This window comes from Papilio polytes, unplaced genomic scaffold, assembly GCF_000836215.1.
Source record: "Papilio polytes unplaced genomic scaffold, Ppol_1.0 DF821733.1, whole genome shotgun sequence".
Lineage (NCBI taxonomy): Eukaryota > Metazoa > Arthropoda > Insecta > Lepidoptera > Papilionidae > Papilio > Papilio polytes.
Genome location: NW_013527471.1, coordinates 1,973,252 through 1,995,767, shown reverse-complemented (window position 1 = coordinate 1,995,767; position 22,516 = coordinate 1,973,252). Strand labels below are relative to the sequence as shown.

Here is a 22,516-nt window from a genome sequence, read left to right as displayed (position 1 = left end):
AATGTGATTTTTAACCATGACAAAATTGTAGATAAGATAGATATTAAAGTTTTCTCCTAGGTTTCAGGCATTTATTTCACTTTGATGTAGAAATATTTGCTGTTTAACAGCGGAATCTTATAGTTTTAAACTCCACTATTGCAAATGTCTCGTAGTGTGCAGTGTTGAATGAAATAAACTATACTGTAATAGTCTTTTTGTATAGTGCTTTGACCATCAGTGGGACAAATATAAGTCGCTACTTTAATCTTAATTCCCAGCAGAAGTCGGCATCGATTACCGGCGCCAAGCGACCGTGTAATTGAGTGCAGATGCGTCGCCAGGCGGCGCCACGGTCGCCCTTTCTTAGTTAAAAATAACTACAAAATCAATGCTTTATACTTTGCTAGGTTATTGAGAGGATAATCAACCAATGGACCATCTTTTCACAATTATACTCCTAGGTAGCTAGAATGGCAACAAGAAACTAACTAAATAATAAAAATTAACCTTTATTAATGGTTGGTTTCTGAAGTTTCTATTTATTTTATCACTAGCTTTCGCGCTCGATTCCGTCCTCGTGGAATTAAAAAAAAACTCAAGTAAGTAGACTACGTGTTCTTCCAGAGTATCCTCTACGTCTATGCCAAATTTCACCGAGATCCGTTCAGTCGTTTAGGCTACAAACTCTAACAAACATCCATCCATCCATCTAAACTTTGGCATTTATAATATTAGTGAGATTAGTAAGATTAGTAAGATTACCTAGTGATTGATTAGTTTTAGCTTAAACTCGGTTTCAAACTAGTAAAACTTAAGTTACCGAGTGCGGAACCTCATTTTATGAACTTATCGAACCATAAACACTATCGAGTGGTTGAAGGTAGTTCGAAAACCAACCATAATTCAAAGTAAACTATTAAATGAACACCCATAATAAAAACTACAACATCTTAACTTTAAAGTATAGATTAAATGCATAATTTACCAACAACAGATGTTTCCCGCTATTAGTTAAACGAACTGATAATTTCTCGTGTCATTAGCGGATTTAGTCGACATTTTCGTCACATAATCTCTCTAATCCCGTGACAGGACTCGTATGTCGCATGACAAGCCGACAATCTTACAACTAATATTCCACATTTCTTACACATCCTGTTTGCATATTAAAACTTTCGTGAGACATTATACTATATAAATTATAACACGGCTAAACTCCGAATGTTATCACGTGAGTTTAGCCGTGTTATAATTTATATCCTGTTTGCACTTTATACGCTGTCGTAAAATATCTATACTTATATAATAAAGCGTAAACTAACACTTCTTTGTTGCCTAACATGTCAGCAATCGCAGCATATTTTCGAATAACTCTTTTTTTAATAAGAAGCCCTTCACTTACGTCACGTTTTAGGCTATATATTTTCACACCGTTAAACTCAAGGGTAAATATTTTGGATAAAAACCCTAATGTGGGAAAGAGACCATAAGTTGTTGCCAACATCAAAGAAGTAAGGTTGCCATGGTTTGACATCATGTCATGTCATTTTAACATTTGCAATTGATAATTTGACAAATGTGAACAATACATTTTTTATAATTTTATGCGGATGAAGTCGCATGGGAACAGCTAGTTTGCAATATTCTTTGGAGATGATCTACAACTTCACGTATCAAAGTTAATCAGAGGTATAAGTTTATTAAAAACTAGCTATCGCCAGCGACTCTGTCCGCGTGGAGTTCAAAGAAACAAAAGTTAGTAGCCTATGTGTTCTTCCGGACTATCCTCTTCGTGTATGCCAAGTTTCATCGAGATCCGTTGAGCCATTTAGGCTACAAACTCTAACAAACATCCATCCATCCATCTATCTATCCATGCATCTAAACTTTCGCATTTATAATATTAGTAAGATTACATTCAATCTCTCCCAAGTGTATTTTTTGTTTTTATTTTCTAACCGACTTTATAAAGCTTAGAGTAGCTAATAGTTAAGGTTATTTTGTAATAAATAGTGGATTATACTTAAGCGTCTTATAATTAGAGAGAGAGTTTCTCTTTTGGATTCGCTCTATCGATTAAACAGCAACGCATCCATTGCGGATGTGGCCAGCACTCGCTTCCCTATTTCGGCGAATTCAGTTGGCCGGTTTATCGTTTGCCATATTATAATATAAAAAATAAAAAGTTTTAAGTTTACGTTTGTGTTGAGTTTAAATCTTAATTATCAAATAAACTTTAGTGTCATATTAGAAGTATGTAATTCTTCTGATCTCAGATAAAAAGAAAACCATGCTGACGTAATGAATATAAAGGTTATAAATTCAACTCTCACACATTTTTATCTCAAGTTTAATGTGGTTTTAACTCAACATCCGATAGGGTTTTTTCCAACTAAATCCCATATTCTTATCTAAATTTATACATAAAACTATCTTAAACGAAACAACATTCCTTAACCATATATTATTCAATTTCTTCGCCATCCTCTAACGACAGAGATTTATTCAGGGACTTTTATAGAAAAAAGGACGCACACCGCGAGCCGGCGGTAAAAAGAGCAAGGGAACTACAGAAATAGTCGGCGAGAAGAGGAGACGCGATGACAGGGAATTTATTAACCATTCGGGATGACAAACTGCGAAATAGGGAATACAGACACTACCATTTGTTGTCACTCGATCTGCTATATTCGAGGTGATAAAGTTGCGAGATTTATGTCTTACATATCAACGATTTATTAAATAAATCGGCTACATTATTTTAATCGAATGGTAATTCTAATTAATGTTTTTTTTATCTGTCTCCTGGAACCGCCGAAATGGCGAAGCGACCTCTGTCAACAGTCATCTGCAATTGCGTATGCGTTGCCTATCCTTAATCTACGGCGGAGATGCACATGAAGAGGATAATTCTCCGTCCTGTGCGTCTCTCCATCGTAAATTTCTCTGTCCCTTCTCATCCTTTCCTCTTAAGACAAGAATGGAAAGGGTAAGGTACTACAATTAGGTCTCTGACTAGCCAGCTAAGTTAACTATCAAATATTTTCTAAAGTCCTAATGATGGGATATGATTCCGAAGTGATTTTCATTCGAGAAACCGTAGTTACAGTCTCCGGTAATAGAGGTAGCGGGCTGCATCCCCGGGCGCGCGTGATGTATGGCGTTTTAATTAGGACTTCCCTCCGGCGCACAGTTTACTGGAATTAGTTTAAGCGCACGCATTAATTGTTTGTTTGCTTTTGGTCGCTTCGCTGAGATTTTCATTACAGTCTTTGCGTTGCGGTAATTCAGCACAAAATGTCCATAAATAGTTGAATTATTAATGTTTCTTTACGTGAACTTTAACTCTGATGCGTAAATAATAATGACGTTTATTTTAGGTTATGTTTAACTGGAAACTTCAGATATTTTTAATAATCATGTTTTAACCAAATTTAAGTCTGAGAACAATGCGACTAAATTTAAAACAATAATTACGTGTTTTGTTTTGTTTTGTTAAATATTCCTAACTTTATATCAATAAACAAGCCACAAACATGTCCTCCATTCCGTTAGATATCTTGAAACAATACGATCTCCCGAGGGAAAGTCTAATTTATATTATGTTATTCAAATGAAGAATCTTGCAGTCGACAGGACGCGAGCGGCGAATAGGAGTCCCACAGGACTTCGTGGAATCGATCCCAGGAACGCGATCCCACATAAATACATCTCGGGTTTACTAACGTGGTTGTTAAGACATGATATACTGTGTTTTGAAATTAATTTATATAAAGTTTATTTAACAACTAGCTGTTACCTGCGTCTGCCTGCATGTTTAGTAAAGAAAACTTCGTAGGCTAGTTAAATGTTTTTCCAGACTATGACAATCTTGCTTCCTTGATGTTGGCAGCAACTTATGGTCTCTTGGTCGGTGGGAAACCACATTAGGGTTTTTATCCAAAACATTTACCCCCTAAGTTTAATGAAGTGAAAATATATAGCATAAAGCGTGACGTAAGTGTAGGGCTTTTTATTAAAAGAAGAATTTTTCAAAAATATATTGTAATTGCTGACATCTTAGGCAACAAGAAGTGTGTGTTTACGCTTTATTATAATAGTATAGATTTTAGGGAGTGCAGGAAACGATATGTGTGAAGTCGACCAACCCGCACTTGGCCAGCGTGGTTGACTATGGCCTAGTCACCCCATACTAGGGTAGGCTCCGAACCCCTCGGTGGGGACGTATAGTGAGCTGGTGACGACGACGAGGAAACAATATGCCTGTATAAGCAATAATGATCATAAACACTGACTAGTGTGTCATTTAAATATGGTGACATGTTGAAACAATGTCATGCCACCCACCACAGGCAAGCCGGACGAATGACACCCAATGTCACACAACCCACGCCTACGTAAAAACAAACACTGTTTTTGTTTCCCTAAATGATTATTTATAGCCCTTTTTAAAGTGATACACAAAACACGACTAAAAAGGTTTGATTTTTTAACTATGTTTTAAATAAGTATAATATATTTTAACGTAGATTTTTTTAACTGTTTACGAAAAATACAATTTTTTCTGTTGTTGTTGACGATTATTTTAGGAATAGTATCCCAGAATATTGAAGGAATAAAACAACACAGCCTGTAATTTTTTCTAACTTGTACAGAATATTTTTATCTTGAAAAGTTTTATTTGAACATTTGTATTACTATATGTAGTAACGCTAATTGGCTGCACATACAAGTAGAAATAAAACAATAATTTATTAATTAAAACATTCTTTTTCAAGTTTTAGAGATTATCATCATTTCCGTATTTAATTAGTCGAACAGACACAAAGTCGAGTTACATTCAAATAGTGAACATTAACACAAAGACTTTTAAACAATGTATAGACGAGGCATAGTAAACAAATATTTTTCGACCTTTCTCTGAAAAGTAGGTACTACGAGTATCGGTTGTCAAGTTTAGCGCCAACTAGTATCCTTGTATTGATATGTTGGAAAAAAATTTTTTGAAATATAACAGACTCTATCTTTTGTTACAAAAAGTCTTACAAAATAAATTTAACATTTAAATATTATTTAATGACACATCATACTAACATTATAAATGTGAAAGTTTAGATGGATGGATGTTTGTTAGAGTTTGTAGCCTCCACGGCTGAATGGATTTCAATGAAATTTGGTACAGATGTAGAGGATAGTCTGGAGGAACACAATGGCTACTCACTTTTATTTTTTTTTTATTCCATGCAGAGTAGCGGGCGAAAGCTAGTTAACTATATTAATATGTAGTTTTTGAGGATCTATCAATAATGATATTATGTGTAAAATGTTTCAAGTGTCAATTATGTCTACTCTATTTTATTTAATCTCTTTCGCTCATCGTCGCGCGCCCGATTCCGAAAACTCATCAAGACGTCCCGTATAAGGGCATTATAAAACAGAACACTCGCTTAATTGACTGTAATGAATTCGACACCTTTAGGGCCGGCCTTAATCTATTATTGTGACAAGCGCGGCACAGTGTACTGTCACGGAAATCCGCGGTGTCCAAATTAGAGAAAACTTGTCTTGTTCCTTGCAACGAGACACACTCCGTCACTCTTACAAATAATAAGTTAGCTGTGCAAACTGATTACTGACTAAAAATAATTTTAAGCTTTCGCCCGCAACTCCGTCCGCGTGCTATTGAAAAAAAAAACAAAAGTGTTCATGAAAAAAAACTCTCTTCAAACAAACGCCTATGTGTTCTTCCAGACTATCGGTTAAGCCGTTTAGGCTACAAAGTCTAACAAACATCCATCTATCCATCCATCCATCCATCCATCCATCCATCCATCCATCCATCCATCCATCCATCCATCCATCCATCTAAACTTTCACAATTATAATATTAGTAAGATTAGTAAGATTAAAAGCTGAGTTCGTATAATACCTACAAAACTACACAGGACTATAACTAATAATGTGGTTCACTGCCAAATTCCTCGATTGTACCACATTCGTGCACGGTGACACTTCACGCATTTAAATTTCCACTGCGATATCACCTTGCGTACAGTCCGCAGATTAACAAAGATAAATAAAATAAATTGAGAGCCAAGTTTCTTCTGCTGTCCTGGTACACTTGTCTAAGTTTTTTCATGCTTCCTTCAATATTTATTAATTTATTAGCTTTAAGCCGCGACTTTGTCGGTGTTGAATAAAAAAAAAGCAAGCAGCCAATCTGTTCTTCCAGACCAGACTATCCTCTATATTTATGTCAAATTTCGTCGTGATCCGTTCAGCAGTTTAGGCTACAAACTGTAACAAACATCTATCTAAACTCGCATTTATTAGATTAGTAAGATTTATTAACAAATGTACTAGTTACTATGTACATTAGCAGACAAAAACATCCGTAATAATAACAAAATTTACGATAGTTTTTTGTTTATGCTATCGATAGGTGAGGGTTTTTTTCTGCAGGAATGCATGTGTAATGGAGGCTTGTCAACTGTTATTTACGGTCTCGATATACATCTCTGGCCAGTCGACTTTGTCACCTGCTTAGTACGACCATTTGGCATTTGATATGATGATCTAAATATTGTACCGGTGTGTAGACAAATAATAAGACTTGTTAGGCATACAGTGTACAAAACTACATCAAATGTTCTGCAAAAGCACTTAGCGACCTTCTCTTTTTAACCAATAAAAACATAAACATAGGCAATGCTTATAAGTAATGAGTATATTAGAGGAAGTTTGAGAGTAGCTCCAGTGGTAGAGAAGGTAAGAAGTAAAAGGTTAGCGTGGTTTGGGCATGTTATGAGGAGGGATGAATCGCATGTTACAAGGAGAACGTTAGTTATGAGTGTGATACACCGGTAGAGGTAGACCTAGAAAGAGATGGATTGCGTGAAAGGTAACATGATGAAGGGAGTGATGACTGTGATGACGTATGATAGAGTTATTTGGAGGACAAAAACCTGTTGCGCCACTACGGGAGTAGGATAAGGAGAAAGTTGGACATATGGATATATGGACAAAAATTTATTTTAAAACTAGCTTTTATCCTCCACTCCGTCTACGCGTTAAAAATGTAACTTATATAGTAGCCTAAATATTTTTTGGAATTTCGGACCTTGCTCTACATTGTGTCAATTTTCATCGAGATGTGTTCATCCATTAATTTAAGCAGATGCACTCTATCTTTTTGCAAACACAATAAATCACTGAAATGATCTAAATTCTAAATAATACAATAGCCACACGTGGCCAGTTCACACAAGCCGTGTCGTGAGTGCGGCCCATTAGTGTGGGCCGGATCTAATGCGTGCATTATCTCACATCTACGGATGCTGGGAGAGCGGTGGCTGTCCGTACATAGTTCTTATAGATTAAATATTATCGCCTTATAACATGCTAGAAGATAAGTAGTGAAAGAAAGCTTGTTAGTTTATTATTTGGATTTTGTTGTTTGGTATTTTAGTTACCATATTGACGTATGAATCTTATACATACTTGCATGTGGCTGAGATGCATATGTTAAGATGGATGTGTGGTGTGACAAGATTGTATAAAGTTAAGAATGTGTACATTAGAGGAAGTTTGAAAGTAGCGCCAGTGGTGGAGAAATTGAGAAGCAACAGGTTAGCGTGGTATGGACATGTTATGCGACGAAACGATGGGGACGTAAACCAGAAAGTGTTAAGATTGAATGTGGATGGCTACAAAGGAAGAGGAAGACCGAAGAAAGTATGGATGGATTGTGTGAAAGAGGATATGCTTAAGAAAGGAGTGGATTCAGATATGACGGCTAAAAGAGATGTATGGAAGAGCAGCACATACTGTGCTGACCCTCCATAAGGGATAAGGGCAAGTGGATGATGAATCTTATACAAACTATAAAGTGCGGGCGCATCCCTTTGACTGAATTATCGCAAAAATGTTGTGCGATTGTCGATTGTTTCGCAGCCAATTCAACTGTTTAGTTGCACAACTAAAAATCGAGTAGTGTGAGCACCATATAAGGTCATAGGAATCAAAGCGAGACTAAACAGTTGTGCGATAGTTTAGTTTGTTGTTAGTTTAGTTTGACGCTCTAAAATCTAATAAGAGACGTATTTATTCCTTCTTTGATGTATTCAAATATATCGCAAACACAAACAAAAGCTACAAACATTTTGTGTTATACAAAAAGACCAACCGACACCAAATGAAAATCATAATACACAATAAAGTATAGAAAAGACCCCTCGATGCCCGCGGGGGTTGTCCTCTTCAATTGTATAGCAATTTGTCAACGACCCCAGTATGAGGGGTTCATACAACCCCTATCTCGTATTTGTGCTTAATCACATGATTATTTTATTATCAACACTAATGTGACGTATTAAATATTATTCAAATACAATAGAACCTCGATAACTCAAACCTCGGTAATTTAAAAACCTCTATAACTTCAAAAACTAATATGTTCCCTTCCCATCAGAGCCCAAAACCTCTACAACATAGATTAATAACTTAAAACCTCTATAACTTAAAATACTTTGTAATTATAACTATATTATGTATTAACAACTACATAATTCGTCGTATTCAGCGACACGTTGCTCGTTTGTTTTCATTCGTTTGTAACATTTCATTAATTCGAACTTCTATATTATATCTTTTATTTTATCAATACCTTTTTAAAGTAATAAAATAAAGCATTCGGAAAAACCTCTCACGAGTTCATGTTGTGAATTTTCGAATAATATTTATTGGTCAAAGGAAGCGTTATCTTTTTTTTTAGAAACACATTCAAGATGTTTATTTACACAACAAAAACCCTAAAATGTAATTTTGTCACACTTGTTATACCCCACTATCAAACCCCGCGAGCCAACCCTCTTACATCCCTCAGTCTGGTTGCATTATTCCGCTATTATCCACTGCGATCAAACACAAAGAATACGAGAGTTTTAATGATACTTCACAAAGAATACGTACTTACATAAGTGTTAAGTTGAGTGCGCACTCAGAATCAATGAATCTTAAACAATCGTAAAGTGACGATTTTCTATTCAAATTCAATACCTACTCAGATAACCTCAGTGATTTTTAAATTATGATTTTAACTCCATAAATCTTACTAATTATTTAGTACAAAAATCTATTTATCACATAAGAATAAAAACATCCTTTATTAGTGACTAGAATATAATGCAACTAGCTTTCGCCTGCGACTCCGTGCGCGTAGAATTAAAAAAACAAAAGTGAGTAGCCTACGTGCTCTTCCAAACTATCCTCTACATCTATACCAAATTTCATCAAATTCCGTTCAGCCGTTTTGGCTACAAACTCTAACAAACATCCATCCATCTAAACTTTCGCATTTATAATATTAGTATGATTAACTATTACTAATAACGGTCCTGAAAGAATTAGCAATTAATCAGAATTATAATTTGTAACAACACACCAAACACAATACGTGCTTTATCAAACCTGCACACAACACAGACATAGCACAAATCACAGACCCCTCACAACCCGCCCCCATCAGGTAATCAATCTGTGTGCTAATTTCCACCCTATTCAATGTTTTCAAGGGTGTGTGGGAGATTCGCACGTGTTATTTTTTTTATAAACATCTAATGCATTTGTAATTTAATAAATATTCCACGATATAAGACAGATAACAATTATAATGACGTAATTTATAAAAAAAGACGTTTAATTCTTAACTAATATTATGAAAAGGAAAGATTTGTATTTTTGTATGTATTGAAATAACTCAATAGTTACTGGACCGTATTCAAAAATTCTTACACCATTAAAAAGCTACATTACCAGTGAGTAACATAGGGTATATTATTATTTAAATTCACGCGGGCGAAGTCGATAGCAATAGCTAGTTTAAAAAAATTATTTAGCAAGAACTGTGGTGATTAATAATTCCAACACGTTCTGTTGGAAAATTAGATACAAAATTTCTAATGTATTTGGAACCTAGAGATTTATTTTTAGTCTAAAAAGAATGTCTAGTAATCAAAGAATAGCTAAAAACAGACAAGTAAACGTGTTTTAACGTGATCGTTTTATAAAGCTTATAAATAATGAAAGCTCTAACGAAGTTTTTACGACATAGAACTTTACTGCGCTGTGTCGCCGAGCTTACGATGTTCGTTTTAATTCGTCTCGGCTTTTAATAAAAATGTTTAGTTAATTTGCTCTCTTGTTCCATACTTTACGAGATACCATGATTTTAAACTAACTTTATGACTTGTAACTTAATCTTTACATAGAAATAAAATGTATGCGTTAAGATTAAGCGAATTTATAGTCGTCCGCAACTTCTTCAGTACAATATTTAAAAAATAAAACCAGCCTATAATAATCCCGCGGGGAAAAGATACCTTCCTATCAAAGACCCGTCCAAATCTGTACAGCCGATACCGCGATTGCCCGGAATTAACACGGCTTTGCGTACAGACTTATCGCTACATAAAGACAATCCAATTTTACTATATGTTCATATAGATCTATTTACTAGTAAAGGAAACATTTATTTATTCTGTACATGAATAGATAATATAGTTTTTACATAGTAGCATATCTCGTGTTTAATTTTTGCAAAAATTGTTTGTCTTGAATACTTGAAGTTATTATGATATCTATATTTGTGTTGTTTTTGTGTTTTAGGTGCTGAAATACTGCGAGCATCTGCACGGGAAATGGTACTTCAGCGAGGTGCGCGCCATCTTCTCCCGACGCTATCTGCTGCAGAGCGTCGCCATCGAGATATTCCTCGCTAGCAGGAGTAAATATACTGATAGCTTATTATTGCTCATATTTTCTGTTGAATAGACGACTATTATACATTCCGAATAGACGGATGTAGTGATAAGATGCCTTGTCTATTATATCATTTACAGAAACTTGTATCTTAATTATCTAATGTTAAGTGTGTTCGAGCAAAATAAAAAAAAGTATTAAAATCAATGTTTAGTGTTAGATATAGTACTGACTATAGACTAAATCTATTTTTATTTTTAATCCCCCGAAAAGTTAGACGTTTAATTAGTATAAGCATGTATGGAGGTGCGCACATTACACCGATTTTGTTTTTAATTTTTGTCTACACAGTTCGACCTGATTGTATATTCGCCGATTATGTCAGTAGTGTGTAAGGTACAAAATAGTATCGTAGTCTCGTGACTATAGTGTGCATTTTTAATTTCCAGCGTCTATCTTCTTCGCGTTCCCCGATCAGGCGACTGTCAAGAAAGTGATCAAAGCCTTGCCCAGAGTGGGCGTGGGCATCAAATACGGCATCCCGCAGACTAGGTAAGTACTCGATGAATATTTTACTGCTTTCAAATATTTGTAAATACGCGCGCTCTGAATACGATTGGGTTCAATTCTGAAATAACGCCATCTATGTTTTTAAATATGAACTGAGATAAACTGACATTTTAACTTTATTTCGTATTCCGACTGATAGATGGCGCTTTCAAAAATTAAATAGAACGCTAACATTTTTAAAATATTCAGCCACAAAATAAGTTAGAAAGTATAGAAGATAGAACACAAAATTTTTATTGTAAAATGCTTACTAAAGAAATTGATATTGTATCAACCTTCAAAATTAATTGAAGGCCGCGTTGAGAAATTATGCGTTACTAACTTACAAAGCATTTTTTTTATAAATAGCTAATTTAATATAATTGTTAATAAATAAATCAACATACCAATTATACTTACGGTTTGTCTCAAAGGAAATAGTTAAATAGTGTAATAACAACGCGAAACAAAACCAATTATGTATCCTCTTCGTTCCTTACAACAGTAAAAGCAGCAAAAACGATAGTTTCATTTTGTAAACAATTATTAAAACGTTCTTAATTATAATTATATATTCATTAATTAATGTATAATTTATCTATTTTAACAACGTAAACAGATTTTATTGGATTTTAATCAATTTTTCCACAACAATAGGAACTTAAATTTGTTTACGGAAATCTTTGTTTTTTGTTTGATAAAAAAAATAAAAGACGGTTTCCATGATTAGCTTGTTTCAATTGGTTTCTCATTTAAGTAAATTTGTGTAAAGTAAAAGTAAATTTTAGCCTTAAAATGCTTGGAGCATTCTAATGAATGTGACAGTGTTTTGATCTCATTTGAAATTGTTAATGTAATAAAAATTTTTAAAAGGATTTTTTTTTAATTCACCAGATAAAATGAAAGAAGATTAGGTTATTTAAGAAAATAAAACGATTAATGAAATTTAATTGCTCTAAATATTATTATTTAAGTATGATAAGGCAAATAAAACAAACGTAAAAAACATCACACGATTTAATTTCACACAAAAATTAAAACTATTTATATTCATCTTCATCACAGTAATTAATTAAATATTTATCTTAATTATACTAAGTAATGTTAAATTAAAATTATTTTGTAAGTCATCGCGGTTTAAACATTTGTACCTAAAATTATAATAATTCGGTAACATCACCTTGTATACTAATTACTAACGGAATGTTTACAACATAAACATAATCACTCGAAATTTTATAATACTGATCACAAACAATTATAATATAAACAACTGTACAACTTAAAACTATAAGTAAACTAAAAAAATGCCAAAGCACTTTCATATTAAAACAACAAAGTCTAAAGTTGCATGAAAATTTCTATACAACTTTCATCTTTAAGCAGACGGGATAAAGTTTAAATCTGTAGGAACGTTATTCATGTACTATCTCTGCCGGCTCCTTCTGTGTCCAGCGCGGCGCAAACACATGGCCCTTGTCCAATGACACCGCCGCGTCCGCGCTGTGCCGCCGCTGAGCCACACCCTTCTCACAACACACCTCAGGGTCCACCTTCTCTTCAAACTGTCTCATAATCTCTGATAGAGTCTTTCCCTTCGTCTCCGGAAGACAGAGTAAACAGTAAGCGGCGCCAAATAACGCGCAAACACCAAACAAATATAAAGTGCCGTTACTCGTTATGTAATATTCTAATTGAGGGTAAGTTTTTATATTGAAGAATATAAGCACATACGCGCAACAAGACGTAGCTCCTGACATAATACCTCTTATATCTTGAGGGTATAATTCCCCTGACATTATCCAAGGTAATTGCAAGAAGCCTACCATACTAAAAGACACATGCAGAAGGACACAAGCTAACTTTAACAATGGAGGGCCATCGAGGCTGTCGCAAACAGCGGCACCCAGCATCGTCATACCAAGTAAAAGACCAGAAGCGGCCGCTAAAGTCTTTCGTCTGAAACTGTTTATCAAACAAGCTCCAACCGCACCCATAAACATCCTCACACCTCCCACAATGATGGAAGCTGTGAACTCGTTAACACTTGTACCGACTGACTTGAAGAAATCCACCGCGTAGTACAATATCACATAAATCCCCGACATCTCTTGGAATATAAAGAAAACGATCAACAAAGCGAAAGGCTTTAACACATTTTTCCTCTTGAATAGACCGAGCTTCTGTTTTAAAGTCATATTCTCACTGGTCTTTCGGTCTTTCGTGAACTCCATTAGCTCCTGTTGAGCCGTGCTGTTGTTCTGTCGCAGCCAGAATAGAGCGGTGTAGGCTTCCTTCATTTGGCCCTTGGATGCTAACCAGAGAGGGGACTCGGGAACAAAGTACATGAGGAACGGTGTGAGGAGGGAGAAGCCGGCGCAGATGGCTGCCACCTTTCTCCAGTGGATGAAGGCTCCCAGCGAGTAGACGACGAAGATTCCAGTGGACACGAGGCCGGAGCCGAGCGCGCTCAGCACGCCGCGTTTCTCTGGTGTTGTTATTTCCGCTACGTAAATGTAGGAAACCGTTGACATACCTGAAATTAGAGGAAGTTCATTAAATACTCATTCTAAATTCAACTTGACTTGACTTAAACATCAACTTCTAATTTGATATCTTCAAGAAAACATCGACTACAATTTTCACTAGGCACTATTTCCATCTTTTGATGGCTTACAAATTTATTAAGGCAAGGTGGAACTTTTTGGGAATGCCAATGATTAGTAAAATAACATACCAATAGTGAATCCTGTGATGAATCTCCCGACGCAGAGAAAGAGGTATGTTTCGGAGAAGGCGATGACGAGCCAGCCCAGCAGGTTGGGCAGCACGATGGACTGCAGCAGCAGCCGCCGGCCTAGCGCGTCCACCATCATGCCGCCCAGCAGCGCGCCCACCGGGTTCGAGATCACACCCAAACTCGCTGCAATGAACAAGAATCACATTGTAATACATCGTCTAACTAAAAAGATGAAAGTAAAGGACAGATTATTAGAACAGGATAAATAGAGAAATGGACAGATAGAATTTAACATTTGAAGGATTTAACAAAGGTATCAAATTATTTAAGGCAACAATTGCAGAAGATTATAGTTCTGAACATGTAGAAATTAATATAAATTAGAACAGTTATTTTGACTGAAAAAACTACTACTTGAATGAAAAACCTGTTAAAACCAATACAAAGCAGAGTATCTGATTAAGTGACTTGAACACTTATTGTAATATGAACTAAAAAAATCCGTAAAAAATTTGATCAGGAAATCGCTGTAAGAAATCCAAAGGAAGTTCGAATATTTTACTTGTTTACAGATAAATCTGTCCAAAGATAATACAAATACCTAAACTTAAACGTCAGAAGTGAAAAAGTGTTTAGAAAATGCCATTTGATTTCTCGTACTAATAAGTGATGAGTTACGATTTGGTTCATTGTTTTATCCGTTGGTGTTTGTACAAGAGTTTTGTAGGAATCAGTAGTGTGTAAACAAATTATCCTTATTGATATTACGTGACTGTAAATACATTGTGTTATTAATTCTGAGAAAAGGGGTGACTTATCGGTAACTGTACACGCAACTGTGGCGTGAATTTTATTGTTAAATCTAAAGATTTATACGTAACTAGCTTGGTTTCAAATTATATAAAAACAAAATTAAACAGACTACGTATTCTTCCAGACTATCCTCTACATTTATGCCAAATTTCATCTAGAACAAGTCAACAGTGGTAGAGCCCGCTTTAACATCTTAGCACGAATGGGTCGGCACGCCCCGTGTTATACCACGACCACACAGAAGACAGGCGTGAAGTGGAAGCAATTCCGTGTTTCGTCTGATGGGTGTGGTGCCGGAGCCCTAATTTAAGTACCTTTTTCTTTACGCCCTTTTCTTATAAGGAGAGGATGGAAAGGGAAAGTGAATTTGACAGAGGAGGAGATACACAGTTAGGGGACATATCCTCTTTATGTGAATCTCCTTCTCTGTCGGATAAGGGTAGGCAACGCACTTGCAATTGCGGATGTCTTGGGGCAGCGGTCGCTTCGCCATTTTGGCGGATTCAGGTGGCCGCTTGCTCGTTTCCCACCTATTGTTATAAAAAAAAATCTAGATCCGTTCGGCAGTTTAGGCTACAAACTCTAACAAACATCCATCCAAACTTTTGCATTTATATTAGTAAGGTTTTAGTTTTTTATGTTTGTTTATCTCTTTCGTTATATTAAAGGTATATGTAATAAAGTATTTTGGCTCAGCAAATCAATTAACAATGTATGCACTACATGTTGCATGCATCCATTTATAAATAGATATCCTTTTCACTAATTTAGTAGCTGTGCAATTTCGTTACGCAGTTGCATTGTTAATATAATGTAAATACAATAAATAGTATTATCTTTAACTGTGTACATAATGAACTTGCGTATTTTTTTATATTATAAGGTGGCAAACAAGCAAAATACTGAATACACCAAAATGGAAAGCGACCGCTGTCCATAAACATCCGCAATTGCAGGTTGCTACTCTTAATTGACGGAGGAGACGCACATAAAGAGGACCCTTCCTATGCGTCCACCTTTACCTTCCCATCCTTTCCTCTCAAGAAAAGGGTGGAAAGGGAAAGGGACTAATTTATTCATTTGTACATTATTTTGTTCTACAAACATAAAATTCAATTAAATTTATTTAACAAACTGAAGAGAATTTATGATTTTCGACAATGATTTTTACTTATGCCGGTAGAAACTAAAAATGTTTAGAAGTCAATAGACAATAATCCAATTGGCAATAGTATAAATATAATTAATCAATTGAATTATTACATATTAAAGCCGCGAAAAAGTCACGACAGTGACCAATAAATAACAACACGGTATACGATAACATTCGTTTCCAATGACTAGAGAAAGGCACAGTCTGTAAGAGGTTTCTCAGGCGGCAAAGTCAACAATTTATAATGGGTTTTATCAATTGTTTTCCTTTGTTTTATGTTGGTATTAGTAGGTAGGATATATCACTTACCAATCCATGAGCTCTGCTCGTATGTGATATTGGGATGTTCGTGTGTGTACTGCGGTAAAAGCACAGCGGAGAACCCTTGACAGAAGCCCACGGATATGTTGATAGACTGCGCGGCCAGCGCCGCCAACACCTGCACAAAAATACTAGATTAGGAATGTTATAGGTCAATTACCATTCAGGTTAGGATCTAGAATGATAGAGGCTAGAGCACTGCACAATCACATATTTAAAAAGACAATAATGAACGCTTGTGGCAACCCTTTACATCCGGCGCTCTGGGTGGTTGCCCTACCTCCCCTTATCCTAACGGGCGTACTGGAAGGGGTTATAATAAGACCTCACATAACTTAGGACTTAACTTAGGTTAAGCTTAGCCTTCTTTCCCCATCTGTTACAAATTTTCATAAATATTTCTTATTTCGTGTAATTCAGTACATTTTTTGGTTGGCAATATAAGGTTTTTTTTCACTTTACTTATCTTCTGAAAAGAAGATATCTTTGATTGGCTTTTCCTCCGCAACAACAAAAGAATCAAGAAGAATAAATTCACGTCTCATTCCAATTTTCCTTATAGAATTATTACATAATTATTGTTATTCAACTTGTTACGTAAAAACTAGTTTACATGTTAAGTTTTTACGTATATGAGTCATTTATCGGCACATTGCAAGGAAAGTGCGAACGTTTCCATCGTAACTGACAAGCGGGTAATGTATAATCAATTATTACGCCTTGTTTTTGATTACGATCGATTTAATAAAAAAAAATACTATGTATGTATACATGTTAAATGCGAGATAAAGATTGTATTGGGTTTTAAGAAAGAAAAGTATTTGAAACGAGATAGTCGCTGTTTCAATGTGCTTGTAGATATAAGTTTATAAAAATAAATTCATCATCTCCATCCTTATCCTCCAGGGTCGGCGTACCGGGTTTTCGTCCTCCAAATAACTCTATCATCCGTCATCTCAGTCATCACTCCCTTCTTGATCATGTCACCTTTCACGCAATCCATCCATCTCTTTCTAAGTCTACCTCTACCAGTGTACCTCCACATACATAACTAACGTCCTTGTTACATGCGATTCGTCCCTCCTCATAACATGCACATACCACGCTAACCTTTTTCCTTAATTTCTCATCCACTGGAGCTACTCCTAAATTTCCTTTATTATACTCATATAAATAAATTGTACTGAAACAACAATTACATCGTTCCAAATGATTGTTTACAAGGAGTACATTGACACAGGTCGTGTGACGTCACAATGTACGCACGCGCCCTCCATCCCGCCCGCCTACGTAGTCTATAATAAGACGGCTTTGACCGCTTGCTTTCGCGACGAAACAAAAACAAATAGAAATAGTTGTTTCGCGGCCAAACATTTGTTTTCATGTGTTTTAATTTTAAATGTCGGTTTTCTAAACAACTTATCTATACATACTAATATAATAAAGTGTAAACACACACTAATTTGTGGCGTAAAATGTCTGCAATCACAGCAAATTTTTGAATTCTCTCCTTAATAAAAAGCCCTAAACTTACGACACGCTTTAGGCTATATATTTTCACGCTTAATAGCGTGATACCTTAATAGGTAATAAATTATTTGGAAAAGAACTTCACGTGGAAAAGGAATAAACTACAAGCTACCAACATCAAGGAAGCGTTGCCATGGTTTGTCATCATGTCATGTCATTTTGACATTTGCAATTGATAATTTGACAAATGTAAACAATAAAATAGAATTATCGTAATTCCACGCAGATAAAGCCGCACGGGAACATTTAGTAATAGAAAAGATTGCATACTGGAGACGGGGAAGAGGATTTGACAAAGGGTACTATAGACTTTCTGCTAACAGGAATGTCTATGGGCATCGGTAGCTTCGCTATTTTGGCAAATTACGATCTCATTTCTGATCTATGTATATTATATTTATAAATATCAAAGAGTAAATTTAGCTAAATTTCACATATCAATGATCAAACGATGTTTACACGACCCCAACTAAACTTAATGACAGTCAAGTTACTGCAAAGTTCAAGTTCGTGATAATTACATACAACTAACTTACTACGTATACGTACGTATATACGTTGCTTGATAATCTGTATTTCCTACTTTTACTGAATTAATTATTTATCGCATACAGGAAAAGATAAAGCTAAATTGTTCCGTAGTTTACTTCCGACTTTTGATAAAATATAAAGTTACGCCTGATTAAAAAAATATTCACCTACTGTTATGTAATTTATTTCACACTAGCTGTTGCCCGCGCCTTTGTCAGTGTTATTAGAAAACATACGAACTATATAAATAACAAAAAGCTATGTATACCTCGGGACCCGTAACTATACCCGGGATAAAAAGTAGCCTATGTGTTCTTCCAGACTATGCTCTAAACCTGTGCTAAATTTCATGGAGATCCGTTCAGCCGTTTCAGACGCTAACAAACATCCATCCATCCATCGTAACTTTCGCATTTATAATATATGATTAGTAAAGGAAGTGATAACTAAAATGTTTTTAAAATCTATAAAAAACCTAGAACTCTTAGAGCGGGCACCTTTATCTAAACTATCAAACATCTGTTGTGCGATTGTCGATTGTTTCGCAGCCAATTCAACTGTTTAGTTGCACAACTAAAAATCGCGTAGTGTCCTTATAAGCTCGTAGGAATCAAAGCGAGGACAGTTGTGAGCTAGTTTAGTCAAATATGTGCACACGTTTTTAACTAAAAGAACTAAGAATTAAAATTCGAAACAGAATTCTATGTTATGTAAATTTGTATCAGCAAAAACAACTCATCTATCATAAACAGATTCAATCACATAAATTGCTCCAAAAACACTTTAATAATTTTTCGCGAATTTTCCAGTTTAATTCGAACAGAGTTTGCACGGGAAAAAACTGTATGTTTATGGTAATATTAAAATAATAGGGATCAACAAGCGGAACGGACAAACGGTCCGTATCGTTGTAACTGTCGCAGTTATTTTAGATGAGTCTACATTTGAGAGCACGCGACGCAGGACAATCTTAACGTGAAAGGTAGACCCTCCTCCATTGGTAGATTCCTCGGCAAACAAAAATCTTGAAATAACTGTTAGATGTTTATTAGAAATATATAATAGTTCTGTTTTTAATTTCTTGATAAATAAAAAGTAAAACAATGGTATTAATTTCTCATAATCAATTAAAAAGGTCAAGTATCCAATAAATTCTTTGTAAATGTTTGCTTATCAATTAAATTCTATAAGGTTTGTTATTTTAAAGAAGAAAGTAGGGATAAAAAATATATATTTTCACTCTACTTACAGTCAAATTAAAACCTATAGATTCGTAGATGTCGATTAAACTTTTGGTTCTCTGCATCCCAACGTGCGTCTTGCGAAGTTACCCACAACACAGTGGCGGGTTGCGCACGCGCCGACGTTCATATACCTAAGGTTATGGGTTCGTAAAACAAACACACTAAAAGAGACAGCTCAGGAAATATATAAAGGTCATAGCATATGGAACAGGTTTGGACAATTAAACATATTCTATTGTGAATCAACGATACGTTATGTGAATGCAAGATTTTTTTTGTTCTTTAAACTTTGTGATGCGTTGACGCATTTCAGATAAATCGTTCTTGATGTATCTCATTGTAATGTTCGATACATTGTCCATAAACAGACAACCTTGGGTATATTATGTGTTTCTTATATATTGCAATGACTAGCTATTGCTCGCCATTTCGCACGCGTTAATTAAAAAATTGTAGCCCATGTTACTCACAGATAAAATACCTTTCCAACGGTGAAAGAATTTTTAGAATCTGCCCAATAATTTTTGAGTTATTTCGATATATTTAAAAATCGAAGAAATCGGATCTTTCCTCTTTATAATATAAGTATAGATTAAAGTGTGTTTTTGTAAAAAACTAATAAAGTAGTAAATAAATTTAAAAATAAAAGTATTTTACACCACAGGGTCAATTCAATACGTCATTGATTAATAGAAAATTACGTTGAGATTACAAGGTTTTTAATCGCATTTTTTGCAATAGCAATAGCTACAACAATTATCCTCTTGTTAAATTTCAATGTCTTTTTAAATCAACTAGAAATGTCAACACACGTACTTTATTATAAAACTACGCTTTAATTTATAATATTTCCCGCTCTCCTGCCACATCTAGTCGCTATAATTCCGCGACTCACACGAGTGAACGTAAGGACGTGTGTTTTTTCTCCGTCGATCGTGCGGCATTTCTATGTAATATCAAATATATAATATATCTAGATTTCTAGAAAACGATTAGATCTATTATTTACTTTAACCTAATAACGACTCACGCGTTTATATTGTAGATTTATGTTGATTGTCTATTGTCTGTGTGATCGTTCTTAAAATAATGTCCTACATTTTTGCCGCGCGGTTTCTTTAAGTAGTAACTTTCGTCCGCGACTCTGTCCGTGAGAAATTAAAAGAAAAAATCTAAAGCAAGTTCCCTATATGTTCATTTAGAGTATCATCAACATCTATATAAAAAATAATCAGTATCTACCATACCTTTAAAGGCTATTTTATTACTTTGTTTATTAATATTTCTTTCTATAAATACAACTGCTGGTTGAATATTAACTCAGTATATTTGTTTATGATAAAATCTAGAATTTTATTTAAATTATTTTCGACTACAAATTCAGATATATAAATAGGCCAGCCTCTCACTCTTAATACTTATTTCCTATACTTACCTTCCTTGTACAGTCAGCTACAATATACGAGTATGTATACATTGGCGAAACTTTAGTATCTTTTCTAGGATTTCTGTTTCACAATACGTATACATTTATACGTGGACATGTATTTATTTTGGAAGTATACGAATACGTGTATATTATTTAAAACATGGCGTACACAAATTTCTGAATATACATGTTTATGAAGCTGACTGTACTCTCTCGCTAAAATATATAAAGAGAATTCTAGTAATAACCGGTTGTAGCGGAAAATAACATTGCTAGACTAGAAAACGGAAGGAACGAATACCGAGTGACGTGACCTTGTCTACACTTGTGTAATGCACTGTACACGTATCGTAGTAAATGGAGTTTACTAATATTTAAAATGTATTATTCTTAACTGGGTACAGTGACAGTCAAAAAGCATTTGTTACATCTTTTTTAAACGGAAGAAGGAATTAGCAGTCCAAAAACTATTAGTTTAGTGGCCGCTTTAACATCTTCGCACGAATGGGCCTGCTCGCCCAGTGTTATACCACACCACGCAAAAAACAGGCGTGAAGTGGAAGCAATTCCGCGTTTCGTCTGATGAGTGTGGTGCCGGAGGCCTAATTTTAGTCCCTTTCCCTTTCCACCCTTTTCGTAATAGGAAAGGATTGGAAGGAAAAGTACATTTGACGGTGGAGGAGACGCTTAGGAAGGGAAAATGTCCTCTTTATGTGCGTCTCCTCCTCCGTCATTGAATGGTAGGCAACGCATCTGCAATTACGGATGTTTATGGGCAGCGCTTTCCATTTGGATTCAGGTGGCCGCTTGCTCGTTTGCCACCTTATAAAAAAAACAATGTTTTTAGTTAAAGAACTTAATATAATAAGATGAAAATAGACTCAACTCCTAACTTAAATAATAATCTTGTCAATTAGCCAAAAGATCACGTACCGTTCTAGTAATTTCTATAGATGCGAAGTTTTTGCGCTCCACATAAAAGCAAAACTGGTCTATTTCGAGACATTTACAAATAACATTTAACGTCCAGCGAAACAACTTTTGGTAGATATAAGCAATTAATATTCAAAGATAAAGAAAATTGGTTAATGAATCGATGTGATGAGCGGTCAGTTTTCACTGCAACAAAACATGTCGTTAACTATCTTTTTAGAAAATAAAAACGAGCATTTTAACTGTACTCGACAATGATGTGGCAACGTTTCTATTTTACAAATTAATGGCTCTCATTATGTACAGTGCAATCGTGCGTACATCTTTGATTAAACTTAGAGACTGTTTAGTCTCGATTTGATTCCTATAAGTTTATATGATTGTGCGCATACTCGATTTTTAGTTGTGCAACTAAACAGTTGAAAGGGAAGTGAAATAATCGACAATCTTACAACATTTGTGCTAAAGTTTAGTCAAACGTATAGCCCGCTCTTAATGGTCAGATCATTGTTGTATATTCTGCATGTATATAA

General features: G+C 35.0%; 2 protein-coding genes across 8 annotated transcripts in view; one reads left to right on the top strand and one right to left on the bottom strand.

The window, feature by feature from the left end:
* The window catches only part of LOC106108267 (neurobeachin), a 302,082-nt gene that overhangs the window by 234,179 nt on the left and 45,387 nt on the right, over nt 1-22,516 (top strand). For all 5 annotated transcript variants that reach the window (XM_013289373.1, XM_013289372.1, XM_013289370.1 and 2 more), the window contains 2 exons: nt 10,648-10,765; nt 11,190-11,292. In XM_013289373.1, the coding sequence (XP_013144827.1) occupies nt 10,648-10,765; nt 11,190-11,292 (221 nt within the window). The remainder of the gene's footprint in view (nt 1-10,647; nt 10,766-11,189; nt 11,293-22,516) is intronic.
* Nucleotides 12,573-22,516, bottom strand: part of LOC106108268 (facilitated trehalose transporter Tret1-2 homolog) — a 42,791-nt gene continuing 32,847 nt past the window's right edge. For 2 of the 3 annotated variants that reach the window (XM_013289374.1, XM_013289375.1), the window contains exons 3-5: nt 16,305-16,434; nt 14,027-14,212; nt 12,573-13,825 (exon numbers count right to left, since the gene is read on the bottom strand). In XM_013289374.1, coding sequence (XP_013144828.1) covers nt 12,705-13,825; nt 14,027-14,212; nt 16,305-16,434 — 1,437 coding nt within the window. In that variant the 3' untranslated portion in view covers nt 12,573-12,704. Of the gene's footprint in view, nt 13,826-14,026; nt 14,213-16,304; nt 16,435-19,626; nt 19,705-22,516 lie in introns of those variants that run through there. The other variant, XM_013289376.1, reaches the window with a different exon arrangement.